Source organism: Lampetra fluviatilis, chromosome 8 (assembly GCF_964198595.1).
Source record: "Lampetra fluviatilis chromosome 8, kcLamFluv1.1, whole genome shotgun sequence".
Lineage (NCBI taxonomy): Eukaryota > Metazoa > Chordata > Hyperoartia > Petromyzontiformes > Petromyzontidae > Lampetra > Lampetra fluviatilis.
In genome coordinates this window covers 136,639-163,389 of record NC_136282.1, presented here as the reverse complement: position 1 = coordinate 163,389, position 26,751 = coordinate 136,639, and the positions used below count along the sequence as shown (strand labels likewise).

At 49.8% G+C, this 26,751-nt stretch overlaps 1 protein-coding gene across 1 annotated transcript in view; it reads right to left on the bottom strand.

The window, feature by feature from the left end:
- LOC144933760 (glutathione S-transferase A-like) overlaps window positions 1–25,447 on the bottom strand; it is a 50,216-nt gene extending 24,769 nt beyond the window's left edge. Inside the window, exons 1-4 of the mRNA XM_078858829.1 lie at window positions 25,151–25,447; window positions 8,535–8,600; window positions 4,073–4,178; window positions 2,401–2,519 (exon numbers count right to left, since the gene is read on the bottom strand). Of these exons, the coding sequence (XP_078714955.1) occupies window positions 2,401–2,519; window positions 4,073–4,178; window positions 8,535–8,600; window positions 25,151–25,318 (459 nt within the window). The 5' untranslated portion in view covers window positions 25,319–25,447. The remainder of the gene's footprint in view (window positions 1–2,400; window positions 2,520–4,072; window positions 4,179–8,534; window positions 8,601–25,150) is intronic.
- Between the last annotated feature and the right edge of the window lie 1,304 nt (window positions 25,448–26,751).

The window sequence follows — 26,751 nt, the reverse complement described above, 5'->3', positions numbered from 1 at the left end:
TATGACTTTGAAACCCCCCCGCCCACCTCCTACGCATTTCCCATGAATATGCTAAATTCCTCTTGATATGCACATTCTTTTGTTAAGGCTCTCTTCTTCTTCCACCTCCAACTCAGCTTATATATAAGCTCCTAGCTTGGCAGTGTCTCATTCTTCACCTGAAGACGGCTGCTTGCGTTGTAGCCGAAACGTCGTGAGAATTGTTTTATAATGTTTTATTTTTATTATTTTATTACTTCCCTTCTACGTGACTTTACCGAAAGAACCAAGAAGATGAGTCCGTGAGTATTTCAATCTTTGCTGGTCAAATATCATTAGCACTTAAATCACTGAATAAGAGCTCAAATCTATGTAAAATACAACTTGTGTTCCACCTCAGGGGGTCCAGAATTCCAGTAGATATTTGAGCCAGTCCCAAGCCCAGATAAAACGGAGGAGGGTCGGGCAAAAGGGTTGCTGATACCTCGGACCGTAAAAAAAATACAAAAGGAATCTAATACACATGACGACCGCAGAAGACGAAGGATGCAAGCTCTGATGTCGCCGGGGTCAACAAGGTCCGATTGAGTAACCAGGATCAGGTAGAAAAATGTACTACCGGAAAGCAGCAATGGCAGCAGCAGCAGCTATGACACCATTAGAAAACAAAGCAGTCACATTCCGAAACAACGAAGAGGCTGAGAATGGCGAATGAGGAGATTACAGTAGGGACACGAAATGTGAGAACACTATAGGCAAAGGAAATAAAAAGATACCAGGTACGACATCCTAGGACTAGCAGAAATGAGATGGACAGGAACAGGGGAGATAAATGGGGGGGATGTTATCTGGTCAGGGGAAGGTAAAGTACACACCAGAGAAGGTTTCTTGTTGAGCACAAAAGCCAAAGCATCATTATTGGGATACAGACCGGTTAGTCCAAAAGTAATTGTCACGAGATTTAATGAGCAACCCCTAAACATGTCTGTCATCTAAATATATACACCAACATCAGATAGCGCAGAAGAGGATGTTGAAGAATTATATGAAATTATGTAAAGCACGTAAAAGGAACTTCCTAGGAAGGATATCAAGATAATTGTGGTAGACTTGGGAAGGATAACGCCAGATGGGAACGCATCATGCAAAGGTATGGATAATTAAATTCAAGAGGCGAGATACTGCTACAACTTCCTTCATAAATGACAAGCTAATATTTAATACTCAGGTGAAACTCAGCAGTACATTTTGGACAGGAAATAGGAGAATGGTTCCGAACAACAATAAGTAATGAGGGAGATCCACTATCACCAAACAACTTCATCACATACTTGGAAAGAGTGATGGATGCCATTCAGGACAATGGCACAGGAATATCTGTGTAAGGTGAAAGAATAAAAAACATGAGATTCGTGGACGACATAGATCTGATGGAAGAAAGGTTCGTAGTACTGCAAGAAAGTGCTCCTACGCTGAATAAGTCAGAAAAGGACTGATGAACGTGGAGAGGCCAAAGACAATGGTGTTCAAAAGGGAGGAGTAATAATAGAAAGCAGCAAGATTGTGAATGTAAAGAAATGTGTATACTTGGCAAGTCTACTGACATGGGACAATAACTTCACAAGGATCGCAAGGCAAAATGAGTAATGGCAGGATTCAATAACATCTGGATGAGCAAGCAAATCAGCTACAAGACCAAACTGAACATCTTAAGAACATGCGTGTTCAGTACAGCTTTGTATGCCTGCGAGACTTGGGACATTAAAAAAGGCTGACAGAGATAAGATATTGGCACTCTAAATGTATTGCTAGAGAAGGATACTGCATCTAAACTGAGCCCAAAGAGTGATCAACGTAGAAGTAAAAAACCGTTGAACATAGAAAAATACCCAATGATGCAGGGAGTGATGAGAAGGAAACAGGCACTGTTGGACACATATGTAGGATGGACAACAATTGGAAAATTAAAAAGGATTTTTTTCGGAAAAATAGAACCCGGAAAAAGAGGAAAACCTAGCAGAGAATGGCTTGACGACACATAAGACATTAGTGACAGAAAGATGTGGCACTACTTGAACATATTGGATAGTGGAAACGAATGATAAAACGTTCATACTCTTTGGTTCTTTTGGTAAAGTCACGTAGGCAGAAAAAATAATAGATCATGACGTTTCGATCGCAACAACAAGCGACCGTCTACCTACGTGACTTTACCAAGAGAACCAAAGGGTGTGGATTCCTGCAGTCACGAAAGCTTCAAATCAAGATTGATAAAACGTTCATTAGAGACCTTCAGGCTATCTGCTCATGAATCGTAATTATGATAACTTGAATTAGTAATACACATTTAATATGTACAACCAACTTGAAAGAAGATGTGTAAATTCACACATATCAATGCTGATCATTTTTGTAGCACACCTTGGCAAGATACCCCTCCCATAGCAACAGCTCCTTTGCCAATGCCTCAGTGTTTCGTTTTAGAGCAGAGTTGTGCCGCTCCTCCACTGGAATGCGCCAGTTGTAGTAGATGACATCCCCTGAATAAATATAAAGGCAAAAGTTTTACGAAATGTGCAATGCAGAACTAAAACACAACAGTAGATACCTTTAAAAACAACCAATCCTCGAATAAAACCAATTTCAACAAATACAGTCATAGCAAAAGGCACCACACGTAGTCAATCAAAATATATGTAACTTTTATTTATACCCAGGTAAAACTCAATTGAGGTAATATGTCTATTTAGGACGTCTCTTGAGGAAGATAGAATTTTAAACTGCGTAGGGATGATTTGAGAGCCCGAGTCCTCTGCCTTGATATACATGATGCAATGCACATGTTAGTGGTGCTTAATACAAATCAATCACAATTACAATTGTAAGGCATAACAGGTTCCAAATTTTCTTGGCATTTATTTTGATATAACATCTTAATTGGGAACACATTTGCATCATCTACCTGCGGATTTCCCCTCAGTTATCCCAGCCATCAGACCACCAGGAAACCCCACTTTGTTAAAAAAAATGTGCATATCACTTATTATTAAATGTCGTATTGAACTAAAGTAGGATTTTCTGATTTCATTTTAGCTTCCTCTCCTGTTTCCTTTACAAAATCAAATCTAGATACTGAAAGTCACGTCCTTTCTCTGTTCCTTATCAACTGGTTTTCCATCTGTCTGCAATGACCTTGCTGTTCATATTATACATGCTCTATAATGCCGAAGAGATGTAATTCACTTTTGCCAAACGTCCCCACTGTGGCATCAACTCTCTTCATTAGACCTGTAAAAGCATTTTATTTGGCTCAATTAATCCAGAAACATCTGTAACAACATCATTTGAGCTTATATCTGCAAATGGATGCAAGCTATATTCACATATTGGACGGATCTTCCAAAAGGGTTAGAGAGGATTTGATTCTGATCTACCAGTCCTGGACTGGCATGGTATGTAATGGGTTTTTCTTACTTTGCACAATGTGCATCTGTAGATTTAGGAATGTTCAATTTAATGAGTATGCAAAATGTATGTTTTTTTAGGCCGAATTATGCAACTTAATTGTTGCCCCAATTTATATCCTGGAAATCCACAAGCCCTGCTGGTGAATCCAGGGCTCCATGCATAAATAATTGCTTAAATGGTGAGGGCATATGAGACAGAGAAGAGAGGAGCGGAAAAAAAAGTGTACACACAGAGGCAGAAAGGGCAGACACGCAGATACTGAGTAAGAAGGGACAGATGTAGAGAAAGTGATAACAACATTGATGTGCCACCTCTCTTTCTGTGTCTCACAGTGCTAGAACAAGCAACTATAAGGATTTTGAAGAAATTAATATAATGTGAGAACATATCATTATAATACAGCACTGGTGATAGGGGGATTTAAATACATTTTCTAAGAAACATGTGACTCCACTGAATATGCCACCCAAGCAACGTGATTTTTATATTCCCCTGCACGACAGTGTGTGGACCACTGTGTCCACAGTGCATCATACAAAATGTAACGCCCTAGTCATGCTTCCGTAATGTGCGGGCCACTAGGTTCATACGCGAGTTTCAAATGTGTGCAATGTGTGATCATCACCAGATTTCTGTTGCAAGGTGAGGACCTCAAATGTGCGCTGCAGAACCAAGGCCTGCTCTGCTGCTCCATCTGGCATCAGTTTTGTGCCCTGTGCCTTGAACTGATTCTGCACAGACAAACAACGTATGTGAATTGCAACAAATAATAACCATAGGTATTATTTCCACCTTGTTTGACACCAATTCGTCCATAAATATAGACATTTTGACTAAAACACGAACGTTGTTATCTTCAAGTTGACTTTAAATATAGAATGACCAAGTGGCACAATGATTAAGACAAGAGGATCAAAACAATTAGTCTCTTCAGCTTTTCAACCCCCTGGGGTTCATAATATACATACTATTTAGTGTGAAGTCAACAGTGACTGTACTATAGACCCCATAAGAATATGTAATTCTACCACAAGCTCAGGCCGATGAACTGCAGATGAACAAGGCTGCATGTACGATTGAATGGGAAAGCACTTTGCTGGAATGAATAGCCTGACCCAGGCATTGTGCACAGGATAACAGGGATAGCACAACAGTTGGCTCATGAATTGAAGACAATTGTGTTCTAAGGAAACTTTCTGCCACTGGGAGCTCACATCTGTATCATGTTCCAAATTTCTTTCAACTCATGAGTTGGGTCCCATCCGTGAGATGCATATTGTGCTATACAGGCGTGTCGTATCGCTTATCGAGCACGATGTATTCCACGCAAATTGCTCGGTAAGCGAAATCTCGTTAAATGATCATTGTTTTCCCATTGACTCCCTGCCACGTTAAAAGCTGAGTTACATTCCAGCCCCAAAATGTTCCACTCTTGAGCAACTTCTATCATGTGAGAAATACCAATTATTGTATCATTTTAAAATAAAGTAATAAAACATCAAATTTAACACTTACCACACATGAAGCACCACAGTGCAAGATCCCCCATATAGCCTTAACAGACTGTCGGGGTAAGTGCTGTTAGCGAGCACCTATGAAGGCTGGCACGGCACACGAGGGGGTGAGTGGCTAGCACCATGGCCCGGCCGCCTTTGTCTCCCCAGTGGTTATGTTTAAATACTGCACCAGGTACTCACTCATTTGAGTCGGCCTCGGGGAAGCCCAGGATCGGTTCAGATAATCCTCACTGGTGTTGACCGTGAGCAGGAATTGAACTCTGGTCGCCGGGTTCGTAGCTCCGCTCCCCACAACAACCACCATTCGCCACTAAGTGATCGTGATGTCACCACGGCCCTTGTGCCAGGTTATGTGGACTTTAAGGCCATGTGAAGAGTCAAATGCTCGCTGGCAGGTGGTCACGGAACAAACCCAGGTACCATGGGTTGACTGACTGAGATAACCGGTAGATGCACCATCCGTGTCCCCTACTGTGCCAACTTGCTGTTTTAGCCATCCAGCGCTCTGCTCATTGTTGTGAGAGTCACTCCTCCGCCCTCTGCTGTTGTTGGAGGGTGACTATCTCCAACTACCCGGTGGCATCGTTCACGAGCCTTCTTCACAGAGGTCGACCTTGGCACTGCTTGTACCGGTCATTGGATTGTCCACTCAACTCTATATTCTCTCGGACCACATCATTCCATCTCTTATCTTGCCCGTGCCACGCCCATTTAGCCCCCTATATCCAGTTGAACAAAAACTATTTGTACATGTCGTGGCTGGGCATGTGGGCTACATGACCCAGCAAACACAGCCTTGCCTGATGGAGCTCACCAAAGGGACTTTGTCCAGATTTTTCAAGGGATTTGTGAGCTCTCAAACATTCCAGCCTGGTTAAACCCAGGATGGACCGTAGGCAGGCCAGTCTAAATGTATCTAACCGGTGATGATATTCCATTAGGGGGGTGCACGTTTCGTAAGCATAGATAAGGGAGGGCATGACTGTGGCCATGAAGACCCTAATCTTCGTATGGAGCGACAGACCGGGTAGCTTCCACAGCATTATGCAGCTGATGAAATGATAATACCATTTGACTGATGAAGAGTAAGACCTCTGCCGTCTAACCGGAGCTGGTCATAAGCACACTGCCAAGGTATGGAAACCTCTCCACTCTCTCCACAACTGCCCCATCACCAATGGAGAGTTGAGGGGTGAAGTTTTTGAAGATACGAAATACCCAGGCACATGCTTAGTTATAGTGGGGCTGATGGTAACGCCCAACCTTATAGTAGCATGCTCCAGGTCAAGCAGCAGAGCCTCCAACTCCTTCTGCGAGTGAGCAGCAATCACCAGATTATTAGCATACATAACATGGTTGACCAATTAGGAGCCATCCCTCAACTGCACCTGGGCATCCATCTGCCTCCAATTGTATATGTACCAGATGGCAGTTCCTCCGGTACAGCAATGGAAGGCTTCTCGAATTATATGGCCGAAAAATATGTTAAGTAATGTAGGCACCACAGGACATCCCTGTCGGTACCAAAGTGAACAGGGAATGGCTCTGATTCCTAGCCACATAGCTTTACCTGAGCAGAAAGTCCGGGACTCCAAAAGTACAAAAAACAACCCAGAGCCCAGGCCTATTGATGGTATCATAGGCCTTGACCAGGCCAATAAAGCAGAGATGTAGGTCCTGTTGGAATTCCTTACACCTCTTCTAAAGCAGACAAACAGAAAATATAGAAAATATGTCATCCGTGCAGGATCACCCTAGCCTGAAACCACATTGTGGCTCTGCAAGGCTCTCCTCAGAGTGCCTGGCAAAGCAATGTTGAGTAATCCTTGCCATGACCTTTTTCGACACACTGAGGAGGGAGGTGCCCCTGTAGTTACGACAATCTGTGCGGTCTCCCTTCTTAAAGAGGGGGACCACCAGGGAATCCTTCCAATCCTGCAGAATCCGTCCAGTGGTCCAGACAGTTGTGATTATGTCATATAGGACAGTCTGCACATAAACGCCTGGTCAAGACTCTGGATTGCCTTCTGTACTTCTTTAATAGAGGGCACTTCAGTCAGCCACTCACAAGGGGTGCTTACTTCTTCCAATATTTGAGGCACTCTAACCTCAGCAATTCCATCCCTACTATGAAGAGAACAGTTGATTGGAATTGCCCCTCCCCCATTGCTGTGTTCACAGCCATCACAGAGTTACCGTCCGGCACCATCGAGGAAGGGGGTTGTTTTTGCTGGATACTGCTCCTCACACCACACGTAGCCAACCATAAGCGACACACGCCTGTACTTCAAACACACTTTTCACGAACGTTGCTTCAATACCTTTTTCCGTTGTTTTGTCAATATTCCCTCTGAGGAGTTCGAGCCACCTTTTCAATTTTCATTCCTCTTGATTTACTTTGAGCATCTCCCATCTTATTAAGAATTTTGTCATGGTTCTCGACTTTATTAATACAACTATAAGAGAGGTTATGGCCTGAGTTATCTTGTTACTTGGTCCAATTTTTCATTCACAATATTTTTCATCTCTAAATAAAGCTTTTTTAACAAATGACTGCAGGAATCCATACTCTGGTTCTTTCGGTAAAGTCACGTAGGTATAAAATAAAATAAATCACGACGTTTCGATCGCAACACAAGCGGTCGTCCTCAGGCAGAAAAAATATAATCCAGCAGTGGAACAGCTGAACTAGCGAGAGAGCAGCTACAACAAGGAGGCTATATATGTGGCGATGGGCAAACAAGCGGGATCTGAGCTGGAAAGGAATTCCACCCCGACCCAAGCACCTCAGTTGTGTTAATGGGGGATTAGGGAGAGAGGGAGATTAGCATGAATGAGCTTCTGTCACCACATAAGAGTATCATGCCCGCATATGCGCACAACAGCAGTGTTAATGAGAGATTAGCACCATGAGAGTGCAATCCAAATGGTATGTGAGCATGAGAGTGCAATCCAAAGGACATGTGAGAGATCTAAGAGAGGCATAGAGAGAGAGACAGAGTCTGAAATAACAGCTGACATCGGCAGGTAGGATGGAAACATCACAGTCAGTGAAGACTTTACCCATTAACACAACTGAGGTGCTTGCATCCGGGGGTGGAATTCCTTTACAGCTCAGACCCCGCTTGCTTGCCCATCAACACATATATAGCCTTGTTGTAGCTGCTCTCCCGCTAGTTCAGCAGTTCCACTGCTGGATTATATTTTTTCCGCCTGAGGACGACCGCTTGTGTTGCGATCTAAACGTCGTGATTTATTTTATACCTATGTGACTTTACCGAAAGAACCAAAGAGTATGGATTCCAAACAAAACCTATGAAAATATGTTTAAAACATTCACACAATTCATCTAAGACATTTTCAAACGAGCATATTCATTTTGACATTTTGTAATTTTACGGCATATGTTGTGGCATGCACAACATAAACAAAATTGTAACATGTTATGGGTATCTAACATTTTCATCAAGAGTTTCACTCCACATTACTTTGAAAGGTTGCATTATGTAACCCTTTGCCATTACTTGAAAGTGCACACATTGAGGCTTACGTTCTTGTATCATGACTCACCTCCAGGTAGAAGCACGCCCCTAAGGATTCGTTGATAATGTTGTCACCGTGACGGAAGGAGGGAAGCTGCGGGGGGACAAGATTGATCAACTAAGTGAACCCACTCAAGAAATCACAGTATTAATAAACTCAAGCAATGAACAAATCTATGAAGAATTTCCATTATTCAAACTATAACCTCATGTTCCAAGAATCCATACACATATTTTAAGAACAGGCAGACCTCGCTTAGCACAACCCCATAGCAAGCTGATTAATTATAGCGCTCTTTGTCCTGGAGAAACGAAAACACGGATAGATTGCTTACAAGTGATAACAAGCAGCAACGCTAGCTGAGGAAAGGGGCCATCCATTTAGTACGTATGTAATAAAGGACTCTTTCACAGGGTCGATCTCCGTTGTCCTTTATTTGGGTTTGTGTAAATCTCGCTCCCACGGCGTCCTCGCTCAGGCCCGCGTCTCCTCCGTTGATCACTCCGCAGCCCCACTGCTGCTCCGCTCCGCAGCCCCACTGCTGCTCCGCTCCGCAGCCCCACTGCTGCTCCGCTCCGCAGCCCCACTGCTGCTCCGCTCCGCAGCCCCACTGCTGCTCCGCTCCGCAGCCCCACTGCTGCTCCGCTCCGCAGCCCCACTGCTGCTCCGCTCCGCAGCCCCACTGCTGCTCCGCTCCGCAGCCCCACTGCTGCTCCGGACACCGATGGCCGACGGTGCCGACGTCTCTCAACACGTGGCGATCGCGCCACTCTCCCAGTACTGCCCAGCGTGGCCTCCTCCCATTTCACTCCGTCATAACTCCCCGATCCCCTTCCGGTTCTCTCCCTAAATCCTCTCCCCCACGTGACCCTAACTCCTCCCTCTCCTCACGTGACCCAGACTCCGCCCCCCTCAATCCTTGCTCGCATTACACATATGCAAAAATCTGTCAAAACTTGACCCCTCCCCCCTCCCTGTAGGCACGCGTTCTTTTTACACCGCGCCCCACCTGCATACCCCACCTGCATACGTATGCTTGACGCACCCCCTCCCGAATCCTATAGAACGGTCGATATTTAATCCACGTAGAAACGATCAAGGATTAATAACAGTAACGTGTGATAATAGGTTTTTCCCTTTTCTGGAAACAAAACAGGTGTTATGATGTTAAAACACCAAACTGAAACCTTTTACAAGGAATCATGTCTGCATCAACCACAATACTTGGTGTCAGAATGGAAACAAAAAACATACTCTGATAATATATGCATTGCCCTTGAAACTGATTGGTCCAAACCAGATAGTTTTCTTTTGAGCCTCCTCTCAAAAGATGTTAGACCAGAGGACGCCAAAAGGCATATGTATATAGTAACGTGTTTAAGCAAACAGATAGTCCACCGCCGGACTATCAAACTAATTTGAAGGCCAATGTATACAAATTATTATCGAGGCTTAACCCCCTCTCATTTCCTACGAGTAAGTACAATGTCAGTAGATCCCCCCCCATACGCAAGCGTACGCATTTGGGTTAACCTCCCCTCCCCCCTCTGTATACGTACGAAATGGATGGCCCCCAAACATAGTCGCCCCCAAACATAGTCGCCCCCATCATTCGCTCAGCGATTGAGAGCGACGCATGGCTCTGAGCCAACCAGACCCCACCACTCCCCGTGATTCGATTATCACGATTCGTGGCTACGATTCCATTTTAAAAAGCAAATCAAATTATATATTTTTAGCACATAGGCTTTCGCGACCAATATTATCAGAGGTTTTTTGGATTATATTGTGTAAATATAAGTGTACCGGTGAAAACATTGTCACTCAAATTGTAAATGTTGTGGGTTTCCTTTCCAACACACCGGCGTGCTGAACTCATAAACAATTGGCACATCTTGTTTATGTGAGAAACCTTTATATTTATGAAATCTAATCCAAAAAACCTCGACTATGGTTATTTAAAAAAAAATCATGTTATTATTACAGTGCCTTTAGCCAGGTGAGAACTTATATGAGACTAGGATAGTTTCATGCGACATCTCAAATAAACCTCACCACAAAATTGACTGAGGGAGTCACTAAGACCCAGGTTGAGAGTGCAGCAGCTCCAACCAATGCCTTATAGGAGTACAGTCGAATGCACTTGTGAGTACATATACTCATGTTATTATAAATTATTTTGATCTATGAATTGTTTATCGTACGGATTACTATTATATGCACTACTAGCTTTACTACCCAGCTTCGCCCGGGGCTTGGATTCACGACGCCCGGCCGCCTTTGTCTCCCCAGTGACGATGTTCACACCGCACGAGTTAGTCGTTTGAGGCCGAGCCGACGTAGGGGAGGCCCAGGACGGGTTCAAATAATCTTCACCGGTGGTGGCCGTGAGCGGGAATCGAACTCGGGTCGCCGGGTTCGTAGCGCAGCGCGCTAACCACTACACTACCGCCACATAAACGCACACACGCGCTTGCAGCAGACACACACAACTTTCAGGGTGCGGAGGGCAGTAAACGACTGAAATAATAAAGCAATGCTGCGCAAAGAACGCCTTAGACCTGCAACACATTTGTATTTCACTTTACCCGCGATCAGCAGGCACACTCCGATACGCTTCCGCAAACGGGCCACATGACAGATGTGACGTCACAGCTCACTTGCCGTGCAAAATATATGTATTATTGCGCCCCCCCCCCCCCGAAAAAATGTACAAAAGTCTATTTTTATAATTTTTGCATGGTGTACAGTAGGCCTCGGCAAGGTAAGGTAATTTACTCTTTTTACCGGGTAAAGGGTAAAGGTGTCGACATGCCAAGGGATAAGGTAAAGGGTAGGGTAAAGGTAGCTCGGAAGAATTACCCGGTAGGGTAAAGGTAGCGCGAAGTATTACCCGGTAAATACAGTAACTAGTTTACCACTAAAAGCTCCGTGGCGCAGTCCGTGGCCTCGATTTAACAATATTAAAAAAAAACTTTATTAAAAACATGCTTTAATTAAATGTACTAATAATGGCAGAACTCCACAACTCCAGGAAGTGGCCCCGAAGCTTGCCATAACGTAAGGGGCCATGGCCAATTACAGCCAACGTCAGTTGACCGTGGACAATTAGACCCAAGCCGAAACATAACATATAAAAAAGAATGTTTAAAAATATATATATTTTTATGATAGAATATAGTCTTGTCATCAGTATGACCATAAGTATACCAAGTTTGCAGTCGATACCACATTAGGAAGTGGGTAAAAATTTAGTTACAAGATTTGAGGATAAAACGAGAACAACGACAACAACAACGACAACAACGAGCGTGTAAAATTGGAATCATCGAGAGTATTCTAAATGAATAAAGCGCTCTACCCAGCATTTACCATTATAAACCTTGTTCATGTGTAGTTTCCTAGTGATTACCCTGTAATCAGGTAATTTGTATGGGGTAAGGGTAAAAGGTAGGGTAAAGATAGGCTCGTTGTTTTTACCTTTTAACATTTACCTTACCTTGCTGAGGCCTAGTGTACAGCCTGGAAAGTACCCACATGGCAAATTTCAAGTTTGTTGTATGTCGGGAAGTACGCTAAACATTTTGAACAGACACAAAATCACAAATTTCACTTTTATATATATGGATAGACTAGCTTTACTACCCGGCTTCGCTCGGGACTTGGATTCACCACGCCAGGCCGCCTTTGGCTCCCCAGTGGCGATGTTCACACACCACACCAGTTACTCGTTTGAGGCTGAGTTGACCTAGGGGAGGCCTAAGAGCGGTTCCAATAATCGTCACTGGTAGTGGCCGTGAGCGAGAATGAAACTCGGGTCGCCGGGTTCGTGGCGCAGCGCGCGAATCGCTACGCAGTCACTGCCCGCCCCCACACACAGGATAAAGACAAAGATCCCCCATGTAGCCTGTGAGTCTGTAGGGGGCAAGTGCTTTTAGCGAGCACCTATGAAGGGCGGCACGGCACACGAGGGGGTGGGTGGCCAGCACCACGGCTGGCCGCCTTTGTCTCCCCAGTGGCGATGATCACACAGCACACCAGTCACTCGTTGGAAGCCGAGTCGACCGAGGGGAGGCCCAGGACCGGTTAAAATGATCGTCACCGGTGGTGGCCATGAGCGGGAATCGAACTTTGGCCACCGGGTTCGTAGCGCAGCGCAGCGCGCTAACCACTACACTACCACTCCCCCCACACACAAACGCGCGGGCGGCCATAGGTCCACATACACGCGCTTGCTGCAGACACACACAACTTTCAGGGTGCGTACGGCAGTAAACGACTTAAATAATAAAGCAATGCTGCACAAAGAACGCTTTAGACCTGAAACACATTTGTATGGCACTGTACCCACGGAGGGTTGGGGGGGTGCGTGACGTGAGGCAGGCACACTGCGTGACGCTTCTGCATGCGGGTCACATGACAGATGTGACGTCACAGCTCACATGCCGTGTGAAATATATCCATTATTGCGCCCCCCCCCCCCCCCCAAAACACAAAAGTCTATTTTTATACTTTCTGCATTGTGTATAGTCTGGAAGCTAACCACATGCCCTATTTTGTTGCATGTCGGGAAGTATGCTCAACATTTTGAACAGACACACAATCACAACTTTGCCTTTTATATATATGGAGATATATATAGACTTGCCTTACTACCCGGCTTCGCCCGGGACTTGGATTCTTGTCTTGGATCAATACATGGCCTACATGGAGGGTGGGGGGATCGGGATGCGTGACGTCAGCTGGCACACTGCATAATGCTGCTGCATGCGGTGACATCCCAGATGTGACGTCACCACTCACTTGCCGTGCAAAATTTATCCATTATATTGTCCCCCCCCCCCCTAAAATACAAAAGTCTATTTTAATACTTTTTGCATTGTGTACAGTCTGGAAGCTACCCACATGCCAAATTTCAAGTTTGTTGCATGTTGAAAGGTATGCTAAACATTTTGAACAGACAGACATTCACAAATTTCACTTTTATATATATAGATGATGATGGCTAGCTTTACTACCCCGCTTCACCCGTGACTTGGATTCACCACGTACGGCCGCCTTTGTCTCCCCAGTTGCGGAAACCTATCCCTATATATATGTAGTGGTTTAACACGCGCCAAGGGGGAAAATTGCACACACGTGCGTGTGGGGTACAGTGGGGGCATATCGGGACAAGCAGCTGTTACCAGGGGCCAAAGGGTAAGTCGGAGACAGCCCGTCGAGCAATTAGGGATGCAGGGCTGCGATTGGCTGGTTTATGTTGTTGACTCTGAGTGGCGCCTACAAGTCTGGGAAAGGAGACAGGTGGCAGCGGGGGCTGGGGGACGAGGGGCGTCGGGGGGAAGCCAACTAATTAATTGGGAATTAATAAGGGCGGGGATAAATAGAAGGGAGTTTTGGAGTTGTGGGGAGTTGGAGTGGAGTCATGCCTGGGAGTGGATGCAGATAGTCGGAGCTGAAGACAGGGAGTAACAGAAGTATAGGGTAGCAGTGGAGTAACAGAAGTATAGAGTTGCAGTGGAATAACAAAAGAAGCATAGAGTAGCAGTGGAGTGAAGGAAGAAGTATCATGTAGCGGCTGGAGTGAGACGGGGAGACCGTGAGAGAGCGGCTGGAGTGAGACGGGGAGACCACGAGAGAGCGGCTGGAGTGAGATGGGGAGACCGCGAGAGAGCGGCTGGAGTGAGACGGAGAAGCCGTGAGAGAGCGGCTGGAGCGAGACGGAGAAGCCGCGAGAGAGAGGTTGGAGTGAGACGGAGAAGCCGCAAGAGAGTGGCTGGAGTGAGACGGGGAGACCGCGAGAGAGCGGCTGGAGTGAGACGGGGAGACCGCGAGAGAGCGGCTGGAGTGAGACGGGGAGACCACGAGAGAGCGGCTGGAGTGAGACGGAGAAGCCGCGAGAGAGTGGCTGGAGTGAGACGGGGAGACCGAGAGAGAGCGGCTGGAGTGAGACGGGGAGACCGAGAGAGAGCGGCTGGAGTGAGACTGGGAGACCGAGAGAGAGCGGCTGGAGTGAGACTGGGAGACCGCGAGAGAGCGGCTGGAGTGAGACGGGGAGACCGAGAGAGAATGGCTGGAGTGAGACGGGGAGACCGCGAGAGAGCGGCTGGAGTGAGACGGGGAGACCGCGAGAGAGCGGCTGGAGTGAGACGGGGAGACCGCGAGAGAGCGGCTGGAGTGAGACGGGGAGACCGCGAGAGAGCAGCTAGAGTGAGACGGGGAGACCGCTAGAGAGCGGCTGGAGTGAGATGGGGAGACCGCTAGAGAGCGGCTGGAATGAGACGGGGAGACCGCTAGAGAGCGGCTGGAGTGAGATGGGGAGACCGCGACAGAGCGGCTGGAGTGAGACGGGGAGACCGCGAGAGAGCGGCTGGAGTGAGACGGGGAGACCGCGAGAGAGCGGCTGGAGTGAGACTGGGAGACCGCGAGAGAGCGGCTGGAGTGAGACGGGGAGACCGAGAGAGAGCGGCTGGAGTGAGACGGAGAAGCCGCGAGAGAGAGGCTGGAGTGAGACGGAGAAGCCAGAAGAGAGTGGCTGGAGTGAGACGGGGAGACCGCGAGAGAGCGGCTGGAGTGAGACGGGGAGACCGAGAGAGAGCGGCTGGAGTGAAACTGGGAGACCGCGAGAGAGCGGCTGGAGTGAGACGGGGAAGCCGCGAGAGAGAGGATGGAGTGAGACGGAGAAGCCGGAAGAGAGTGGCTGGAGTGAGACGGGGAGACCGCGAGAAAGCGGCTGGAGTGAGACGGAGAAGCCGCGAGAGAGTGGCTGGAGTGAGATGGGGAGACCGGTAGAGAGAGGCTGGAGTGAGACGGGGAGACCGCGAGAGAGGCTGGAGTGAGACGGGGAGACCGCGAGAGAGCGGCTGGAGTGAGACGGGGAGACCGAGAGAGAGCGGCTGGAGTGAGACTGGGAGACCGTGAGAGAGCGGCTGGAGCGAGACGGAGAAGCCGCGAGAGAGAGGCTGGAGTGAGACAGAGAAGCCGGAAGAGAGTGGCTGGAGTGAGACGGGGAGACCGCGAGAGACGCTGGAGTGAGACGGGGAGACCGCGAGAGAGCGGCTGGAGTGAGACGGGGAGACCGCGAGAGAGCGGCTGGAGTGAGACGGGGAGACCGCGAGAGAGCGGCTGGAGTGAGACGGGGAGACCGCGAGGAAGCGGCTGGAGTGAGACTGGGAGACCGCGAGAGAGCGGCTGGAGTGAGACGGGGAGACCGCGAGAGAGCGGCTGGAGTGAGACGGAAAAGCCGCGAGAGAGTGGCTGGAGTGAGACGGGGAGACCGATAGAGAGTGGCTGGAGTGAGACGGGGAGACCGATAGAGAGAGGCTGGAGTGAGACGGGGAGACCGCGAGAGAAGCTGGAGTGAGACGGGGAGACCGCGAGAGAGCGGCTGGAGTGAGACGGGGAGACCGCGAGGAAGCGGCTGGAGTGAGACTGGGAGACCGCGAGAGAGCGGCTGGAGTGAGACGGGGAGACCGCGAGAGAGCGGCTGGAGTGAGACGGAAAAGCCGCGAGAGAGTGGCTGGAGTGAGACGGGGAGACCGATAGAGAGTGGCTGGAGTGAGACGGGGAGACCGATAGAGAGAGGCTGGAGTGAGACGGGGAGACCGCGAGAGAAGCTGGAGTGAGACGGGGAGACCGCGAGAGAGCGGCTGGAGTGAGACGGGGAGACCGAGAAAGAGCGGCTGAAGTGAGACTGGGAGACCGCGAGAGAGCGGCTGGAGTGAGACGGAGAAGCCGTGAGAGAGCGGCTGGAGTGAGACGGGGAGACCGCGAGAGAGCGGCTGGAGTGAGACGGGGAGACCGCGAGAGAGCGGCTGGAGTGAGACGGGGAGACCGCGAGAGAGCGGCTGGAGTGAGACTGGGAGACCGCGAGAGAGCGGCTGGAATGAGACGGGGAGACGAGTGAGGCCAAGAGACCGCGAGAGGGCGGCTGGACTGTGACGGAGGAGTGGAGAGGAGAGTCGGGAGAGATGGCAGAGTGGAGCGAGCGAGACCGGCGGAGCGCGGTGAGCAAGCGAAGAACGCGCCGGAGAATGTTATGGAAATGTGCTGCGGTAGTAGAAATAAAGTGATGACAGAAAAGCAAGAAGTTGTCCACGTAAACTACAGCACTACATATACAATGGTATAATGACCCCTTTTAGCATCGATTTGATTAATGCTACATTCTCCAGCAACGCATTTTGAATGCTAAGAGAGGTCTACTTATACTTTAAAAAGTGACACACTTGCAGATATACATTTAATTATAGCACACCTTTATGAAAGAGGGAAAACACGTGTAATTGGAAATGACAATTTCAGCAATCCTGGTTATATGGAAGATCCTTGAATATCACGGGTTTATTGTTCGCGGTTTCGGCCTATGGCGGGCAACTTCTTTGTTATATTTTAGCTATTGTGAGGGTTAGTTTTGGCCTTTTGCAGATAAACTGTACCCAGAAGTACTGTATCATTTGATGATACTGTGGGGCGGGGCGGGCGAGCAACACGAGACAGTCGGTGGCACCTGAACCTTTGCCGTGCAAGCATCTCGTGGACAAAAACAAAGACGCCGAGTATAGCCTAGACATCGACTGTTGGGGCAAATGCTGTTAGCGAGCACCAAAGAAGGTTGGCATGGTACACGAGGAGATAGGTGGCTGGCACCACACCCAGCCACCTTTGTCTCTCTCGTGGCAACATTTACACATCGCACCAGGTACTCATTTAAGACTGAGTTGCCCTAGGGGAAACCCATAACCGGTTCAGATAATCTTCACTTGTGTTTTCCTTTAACGGAAATCAAACTCGGGTCAGCAGGTTCATAATGTGGTGTGCAAACCGCTACACCACCGCTCCCTCCAAGCATCTCGTGAACAAAGACAAAGATGCCCCAATATGGCCTTTAACAGACTGTTGGGGCAAGAGCTGTTAGTGAGTAGTGCCTATGAAGGCCAGTACGGTACATGAGGGAGTAGATGGCCAGCACCACGTTACACCGCCTTTGTCTCCCCAGTGGCGATGTGTACTCCACCGCAGTAGGCACTCATTATGGTCTGAGTCGACCTAGAGGAGGCCCAGGACGGGTTCAGATATTTGTCACGGGTGTTGGGCATGAGCGGGAATCGAACGAGTCGCTGAGTTCATCGCGCAACACAATAACCATAACACGACCACTTCCCACTCGGGGATAAACACACACACACCCGTTTTGGATCATTATCATTAGTAAATATAGTATTTATTCAGTATTTATGCTATTTATTGTCAAGGAATGTTTTTTGTAAAATAGTTTTGTGTGTATATTTCAATAACTTTGCTTTCATTTATTTAGCATACCGTGCAGTGCTCATTTCAATTGTGATGTCTATTTTTGGATGCAGTGTACCTAACCCCATTATTAAGGTAATATATAAGTATTAGATATTGCGGTTTTGGCTTTCGCGGCACTTTCCAAGAATGTAACCCCCACGATATTCAAGGGTCTCCTATATCATGGACAAATACCCAGTAAATCCTCCTATTCCAGAGAGGGGGAGAGCCTTTCCAGTTATGGGGGCGGGGGGGTATCCTGCAAATGATAAAATAATGAATGCTTATTTCCTTTTATTTAACCTTGCACATAAATAATAGATAACACATTTAATCAGCGCTTAATATCAAGATTCATAATTGGTTTCTTTTGGGTTAGAGCATGTAAACATGTCTAGCTAAGCAGTTACATTTCATACGTAATTATTACGAGAAGATTTCGGGCCTAAGTCCTGCAGAGGCGCTTTTGGGGGCCTTTGGTCTTCACTTGTAACCTATAAAGGCTAACCTAAGGCTAAGGTTAGCCATTAAAGTAAAATATACATTGTAAACTACTATAATAACATTCAGATTTTTTTTTGTATTTCAATAGCAGCATAATAATGTTAACAATCTCTTTATAGACCACATTATCCATGTATGTTCCATCTTTGTCTGGAAATGATGCCTTCTGAGCCAGAATCTTGATGGCTTTGCTGGTTCCAACGCACGAGTTTGCCATGGACGAGAGATTTTTATTTGTGTTACCTGTGTAGTGGTGATAACTACTCGCTGTTCGCAAGCTGTGAGAGAGCGGATCGTAAACAAGGTTTTCCCGCTCAATCAAACGGTCAGGGTCAAATGGGATGAGGCACAGGTTGACTGGGACTTGCAGGTCCCGGGGGTCCTCGCCACGTACAGAATGGCCCCCCATGCAGCTATGGGATTTTCCCCATTTTATCTGATGTACGGTCGGGAGGCCGATCCGCCCATGGAGACTCAGCTGGGACTTTCCGTGCCACGGCCTAATTCCAAGTTGGCCGACCATATTAAATTTAACATTGCAAAACTGGCCGAGGCACGGGAGGCCGCACGGCTTAATTCGAGGTCTCGCCAAATCGCCAACGAGCGCTTGCGTGCACGGAAGGTGTCCGTGCACAATTGGAAACCGGGCGATAGGGCCTGGCTGCACTGCCCTCATGCACCTTTGGCTACGTCGCCTAAATTATTGAGGCCATGGCGGGGACCCGTGGAGGTCGTGCGGGTTGCACGCCCCCAGTGTGTTCAGATAAAATGGGGAAAGCGCCGTTGGTACGTTCACCCCTCCCGGCTGAAACCGTTCTCGCCACCATATGGCCTTCCTTTATGTCGTGAGGACCGAGCATGTGATGTGACCGACGACCTGGGGAGGGAAATGTCTCCGCCTGATCCTCACATGTTTTCGCCTGATCCGCTCCCAGGTGTCTCGGAACTGACGGCTGCCGACCACCGGTGACCGGATCCCCGCGGCACGGCCGGTTCTTCCAGGCCCGAACCGTGCCTTCCTGGGCTGCCGGAGCCACCGGACGGTCGACAGCGTCCCGTCCCGTACGACGGACCGGCCAGGCGGACTCGCGCTAGGTCGCGCAACTTTTCCTGACCAAATAAATGAGGTGGGGGTGCGGGACGACGCGGCCGGATCGTCTCGTCACGACGTTCCCCGTCCGTTCGACCGCTCTATCGGTCCGTTCAAGGAGCAAGCGGAAAGGGGATCGGTAGTCAAGGAGACACTGGACATGTCGGGTTTTTTTTTAAAATAACTTTTATTGTGTTGCTCGTCGGTTTGTATATAGGTCGTTGTTGTGTTGTGTTGTTGTGTTGCGTTGTGGTTGTGTTACGGGGCACACTTGGGGAGTGGGGTTTTTTTTGTTGTTTTAGCAGCCGGGCCGGCTGCGAGCTATGTGGGAGGGGGTGATGTAGGGGTGATACGCGCTGCCAGTAGGGATCGTGGGGCAGCGCGTGGTGATTGGCTGTGTAGTGGTGACGCGCGCTGACAGTGATGAATCGTGTGGCAGCGCGTGGTGATTGGTCAACTAGGGTGGGTGCTCACATCGCCGTCCGCATAGGCTCCGTCTCCTCAGGAGCGGAGGACTATAAAAGGCGGTGCGCGCGGGCGCTCGGGGAGTTGGTGACCAGTGAAGACGGAAGACAGAGGAGGAAGAGATAGGGCCCTGAGACCCCTAGTCCCGCTGTCCTTGTAAGGACCGGGACCCTGTGTGGCTCAGAGGCGGGACCTTGGGACCCGGGGCCGGACGTCCGTGTGAGGGCCGGGCCGCGGGACCCAGTGGTCGTGACCCATACCCAAGCTGGGGTGGGTCGGTAGGTTCCCCTGGATGCTACGGGGCTGGAGAGCCCGTGTGTGTGTAGCCGGGTGGAACGTGTAGCGTGAGCTGTAGTGACCACACGTGTTATTGTGGCAAAGACAAGTGTTAATAAAGTGTGCTACCCGTCAAGTGGTCTCCCGCCGTAATTTACAATATTACAAGTGTGTGGTGAGTGTGTGGTGAGTGTGTTGTGACCTGCAGTGGGGTGAGTGGGTGGTGAGTGTGTTGTGACCTGCAGTGGGGTGAGTGGGTGGTGAGTGTGTTGTGACCTGCAGTGGGGTGAGTGGGTGGTGAGTGTGTTGTGACCTGCAGTGGGGAAAGTGGGTGGTGAGTGTGTTGTGACCTACAGTGGGGTGAGTGGGTGGTGAGTGTGTTGTGACCTGCAGTGGGGTGAGTGGGTGGTGAGTGTGTTGTGACCTGCAGTGGGGTGAGTGGGTGGTGAGTGTGTTGTGACCTGCAGTGGGGTGAGTCCGTGGTGAGTGTGTGGTGAATGTGTTGTGAACTGCAGTGGGGTGAGTGCGTGGTGAGTGTGTGGTGAGTGTGTTGTGAACTGCAGTGGGGTGAGTGGGTGGTGAGTGTGTTGTGACCTGCAGTGGGGTGAGTGGGTGGTGAGTGTGTTGTGACCTGGAGTGGGGTGAGTGGGTGGTGAGTGTGTTGTGACCTGCAGTGGGGCGAGTGGGTGGTGAGTGTGTTGTGACCTGCAGTGGGGTGAGTGGGTGGTGAGTGTGTTGTAACCTGCAGTGGGGTGAGTGGGTGGTGAGTGTGTTGTGACCTGCAGTGGGGAGAGTGGGTGGTGAGTGTGTTGTGACCTACAGTGGGGTGAGTGGGTGGTGAGTGTGTTGTGACTTGCAGTGGGGTGAGTGGGTGGTGAGTGTGTTGTGACCTGCAGTGGGGTGAGTGGGTGGTGAGTGTGTTGTGACCTGGAGTGGGGTGAGTGGGTGGCGAGTGTGTTGTGACCTGAAGTGGAGTGAGTGCGTGGTGAGTGCGTGGTGAGTGTGTAGTGAGTGTGTTGTGACCTGCAGTGGGGTAAGTGCGTGTCGAGTGTGTGGTGGGTGTGTTGTGACCTGCAGTGGGGTAAGTGGGTGGTGAGTGTGTTGTGACCTGAAGTGGGGTGAGTGGGTGGTGAGTGTGTTGTGACCTGCAGTGGGGTGAGTGTGTTGCGACCTGCAGTGGGGTGAGTGGGTGGTGAGTGTGTTGTGACCTGCAGTGGGGTGAGTGGGTGGTGAGTGTGTTGTGACCTGCAGTGGGGTGAGTGGGTGGTGAGTGTGCTGTGACCTGCAGTGGGGAGAGTGGGTGGTGAGTGTGTTGTGACCTACAGTGGGGTGAGTGGGTGGTGAGTGTGTTGTGACCTGCAGTGGGGTGAGTGGGTGGTGAGTGTGTTGTGACCTGCAGTGGGGTGAGTGGGTGGTGAGTGTGTTGTGACCTGGAGTGGGGTGAGTGGGTGGCGAGTGTGTTGTGACCTGAAGTGGAGTGAGTGGGTGGTGAGTGTGTGGTGAGTGTGTGGTGAGTGTGTGGTGAGTGTGTGGTGAGTGTGTGGTGAGTGTGTGGTGAGTGTGTTGTGACCTGCAGTGGGGTGAGTGCGTGGTGAGTGCGTGGTGAGTGTGTAGTAAGTGTGTTGTGACCTGCAGTGGGGTAAGTGCGTGTCGAGTGTGTGGTGGGTGTGTTGTGACCTGCAGTGGGGTGAGTGGGTGGTGAGTGTGTTGTGACCTGCAGTGGGGTGAGTGCGTGGTGAGTGTGTGGTTGGTGTGTTGTGACCTGCAGTGGGGTGAGTGGGTAGTGAGTGTGTTGTGACCTGCAGTGGGGTGAGTGGGTAGTGAGTGTGTTGTGACCTGCAGTGGGGTGAGTGGGTGGTGAGTGTGTTGTGACCTGCAGTGGGGTGAGTGGGTGGTGAGTGTGTTGTGACCTGCAGTGGGGTGAGTGGGTGGTGAGTGTGTTGTGACCTGCAGTGGGGTGAGTGTGTTGCGACCTGCAGTGGGGTGAGTGGGTGGTGAGTTTGTTGTGACCTGCAGTGGGGTGAGTGGGTGGTCAGTGGGTGGTGAGTGTGTTGTGAACTGCAGTGGGCTGAGTGCGTGGTTAGTGCGTGGTTAGTGCGTGGTGAGTGCGTGGTGAGTGTGTGGTGAGTGTGTTGTGACCTGCAGTGGGGTGAGTGCGTGGTGAATGTGTGGTGGGTGTGTTGTGACCTGCAGTGGGGTGAGTGTGTTGTGACCTGCAGTGGGGTGAGTGGGTGGTGAGTGTGTTGTGACCTGCAGTGGGGTGAGTGGGTGGTGAGTGTGTTGTGACCTGCAGTGGGGTGAGTGGGTGGTGAGTGTGTTGTGACCTGCAGTGGGGTGAGTGGGTGGTGTGTTGTGACCTGGAGTGGGGTGAGTGGGTGGTGAGTGTGTTGTGACCTGGAATGGGGTGAGTGGGTGGTGTGTGGTGAGTGTGTTGTGACCTGCAGTGGGGCGAGTGGGTGGTGAGTGTGTTGTGACCTGCAGTGGGGTGAGTGGGTGGTGAGTGTGTTGTGACCTGGAGTGGGGTGAGTGGGTGGTAAGTGTGTTGTGACCTGCAGTGGGGCGAGTGGGTGGTGAGTGTGTTGTGACCTGCAGTGGGGTGAGTGGGTGGTGAGTGTGTTGTGACCTGCAGTGGGGTGAGTGGGTGGTGAGTGTGTTGTGACCTGCAGTGGGGATAGTGGGTGGTGAGTGTGTTGTGACCTACAGTGGGGTGAGTGGGTGGTGAGTGTGTTGTGACCTGCAGTGGGTGAGTGGGTGGTGAGTGTGTTGTGATCTGCAGTGGGGTGAGTGGGTGGTGAGTGTGTTGTGACCTGGAGTGGGGTGAGTGGGTGGCGAGTGTGTTGTGACCTGAAGTGGGGTGAGTGTGTGGTGAGTGTGTGGTGAGTGTGTGGTGAGTGTGTGGCGAGTGTGTTGTGACCTGCAGTGGGGTGAGTCCGTGGTGAGTGGGTAGTGAGTGTGTTGTGACCTGCAGTGGGGTGAGTGGGTGGTGAGTGTGTTGTGAACTGCAGTGGGGTGAGTGGGTGGTGAGTGTGTTGTGACCTGGAGTGGGGTGAGTGGGTGGTGAGTGTGTGGTGAGTGTGTGGTGAGTGTGTGGTGAGTGTGTTGTGACCTGCAGTGGGGTGAGTGCGTGTCGAGTGTGTGGTGGGTGTGTTGTGACCTGCAGTGGGGTGAGTGGGTGGTGAGTATGTTGTGACCTGCAGTGGGGTGAGTGCGTGGTGAGTGTGTGGTGGGTGTGTTGTGACCTGCAGTGGGGTGAGTGGGTAGTGAGTGTGTTGTGACCTGCAGTGGGGTGAGTGGGTGGTGAGTGTGTTGTGACCTGCAGTGGGGTGAGTGGGTGGTGAGTGTGTTGTGACCTGCAGTGGGGTGAGTGGGTGGTGAGTGTGTTGTGACCTGCAGTGGGGTGAGTGGGTGGTGAGTGTGTTGTGACCTGCAGTGGGGTGAGTGGGTGGTGAGTGTGTTGTGACCTGCAGTGGGGTGAGTGGGTGGTGAGTGTGTGGCGAGTGTGTGGTGAGTGTGTTGTGACCTGCAGTGGGGTGAGTGGGTGGTGAGTGGGTGGTGAGTGTGTGGCGAGTGTGTGGTGAGTGTGTTGTGACCTGCAGTGGGGTGAGTGCGTGGTGAGTGCGTGGCGAGTGTGTAGTGAGTGTGTAGTGAGTGTGTTGTGACCTGCAGTGGGGTAAGTGCGTGTCGAGTGTGTGGTGGGTGTGTTGTGACCTGCAGTGGGGTGAGTGGGTGGTGAGTATGTTGTGACCTGCAGTGGGGTGAGTGTGTGGTGGGTGTGTTGTGACTTGCAGTGGGGTGAGTGAGTAGTGAGTGTGTTGTGACCTGCAGTGGGGTGAGTGGGTGGTGAGTGTATTGTGACCTGCAGTGGGGTGAGTGGGTGGTGAGTGTGTTGTGACCTGCAGTGGGGTGAGTGGGTGGTGAGTGTGTTGTGACCTGCAGTGGGGTTAGTGTGTTGTGACCTGCAGTGGGGTGAGTGGGTGGTGAGTGGGTGGTGAGTGTGTTGTGAACTGCAGTGGGCTGAGTGCGTGGTTAGTGCGTGGTGAGTGCGTGGTGAGTTAGTGGTGAGTGTGTTGTGACCTGCAGTGGGGTGAGTGCGTGGTGAATGTGTGGTGGGTGTGTTGTGACCTGCAGTGGGGTGAGTGTGTTGTGACCTGCAGTGGGGTGAGTGGGTGGTGTGTTGTGACCTGGAGTGGGGTGAGTGGGTGGTGAGTGTGTTGTGACCTGGAATGGGGTGAGTGGGTGGTGTGTGGTGAGTGTGTTGTGACCTGCAGTGGGGCGAGTGGGTGGTGAGTGTGTTGTGACCTGCAGTGGGGTGAGTGGGTGGTGAGTGTGTTGTGACCTGCAGTGGGGTGAGTGGGTGGTGTGTTGTGACCTGGAGTGGGGTGAGTGGGTGGTGAGTGTGTTGTGACCTGGAATGGGGTGAGTGGGTGGTGAGTGTGTGGTGAGTGTGTTGTGACCTGCAGTGGGTTGAGTGCGTGGTGAGTGTGTGGTGGGTGTGTTGTGACCTGCAGTGGGGCCAGTGGGTAGTGTGTGTATTAGGACCTGCAGTGGGGTGAGTGCGTGGTGAGTGTGTGGTGTGTTGTGACCTGCAGTGAGGTAGTGTTGTGTGGTTATCGCACTGCGCTACAAATCCGGCGACCGGATTTCGATTCCCGCTCATGACCAATAAGAGTGGCGAATTACCGCAACGATCCTGGGCCTGCCCGAGGCTGACTCACTCTCAAACGAGGACAGTACCCGGTGCGGTGTAAACATCGCCACTGGGGGAGACAAAGGCGGCCATGCCGTAGTGCTGGCCACCCACTCCATAGGTAAGATCGCGAAACACCAATTGCTCCCGAGCGTCTCAAACTTCTGACTTTTTGTCTTTGCCACCTGCAGAATTGCGTGGTTGAACGTGACCGGAGTTATTGCGTGCGACACGGATAAAAAAAACCACGACCTGTTCGTCTCAAGCTACCAGGCTGATCCTGCTGCAGTGTGGTGCGTGCGAGTGTGGTGCGTGCGTGAGCTGCACCTGTCCCCTGGGGTTGATCTCGGTCACAGCTGCACTCTTGTGCTCCTGCTTCTCGAAGGAGAGCAGCTTTTGCTGGTAGCCCTGCAGCGCTTTCTCCTCCAGGCACAGCTGGATGCGCCAGCACGGCGGGCTGCCCGAGCCCCAGTACAGCAGCATGTCGCTCGCCATGGCTTGCGGGAGGGGAGAGGAGCACAGCGAGCACAGAGAGAGGAGCACAGCGAGCACTGCGAGCACACAGCCGACGGACGTCGTCTGATAAAAGGGCCCCGAAACTGAAATTCCAGAAGAATCGATTGCAGATTTAACTCCGTCGATCTTTCGGATCGATTCCTTTATTGGGAACGAAAATGTACTCGATTCCGATTTTTGAATTCTAAATAACGGGCAGTCCTGGGATTACGAACACATTTAGTTCCTGAGAACCGTTCATAAGTCTAACGGTTCGTAAGTCAGAACGCCATAATGCGCTGTATTTACATGCACATACGATGAGTGTTATGACATGTGTTGCATCTTCTTGGTTCTTTCGGTAAAGTAACGTAGAAAGGAAGTAATAAAATAATGAAAATAAAACATAATAAAATAATTCTCACGACGTTTCGGCCACAACGCAAGCAGCCGTCTTCGGTGGAGAACAGGTCTGTCAAGTAGACCGAGTCTGAATGGCACGCTCCAGGCTTGGAGCGACTATTTATGCTGGGATGGAGGGGCAAAGAGCGTCTTGACAAAATAATTTGCATATCAAGAGGAATTTAGCATATTTATGGGAAATGCAGATATGCGATTAGTACTACTTGTGAAATGCGTAGGAGGTTTGGCGAGGGGTTTAAAGTCATTATGCCCATGCATTATGCAGGATTAGCAGTATCAAAGGGAGGGAGTAAGGTTAGAATCAATAAAGGGAAGTAATGTTAATAATATGGCGCCGCAGCAACTAATATGCTTATTGACTATACCTTGTCATATTACACTGTTTCATTCTATCCACTCAACTGTATAGCACACTGCTATATATTCACTATAAAATTACGATACTATATATTACCTTATACATTGTATTAAACATTACACTTTAATACTATTTATTATTATATAATATGCTATACACTATACCAGGGGTCGGCAACCTACGGCTCCGGAGCCGCATGCGGCTCTTTACGGGCTGCTTCTTGACGATATGTACGTATGTACATAGATGCATTGCGGCTCTTGAAATACTGAATTTTGTACCGAATTGGAAAGAAATGGCTCTTCTTGTTATTTTGGTTGCCGACCCCTGCACTATACCATAAACCGTCGCATGAAAGGTACTAAGAGGAAGCAACGAAATATGTCAATGGGAGAATGGTGATAGGAAGCTTGCAGCGGAGCAAAGAATCCATTCTCTGCGGAGTGCATATCAAGAGGAATTTAGCATATTTTTGGGAAATGCAGTTATGCGATTAGTACTACTTGTGAGATACGTAGGAGGATTGGCGAGGGGGTTTAAAGTCATTATGCCCATGCATTATGCATGATTAGCAGTATCAAAGGGAGGGAGTAAGGTTAGAATGAATAAAGGGAAAGAATGTTAATAATATGGCGCCACAGCAACTAATATG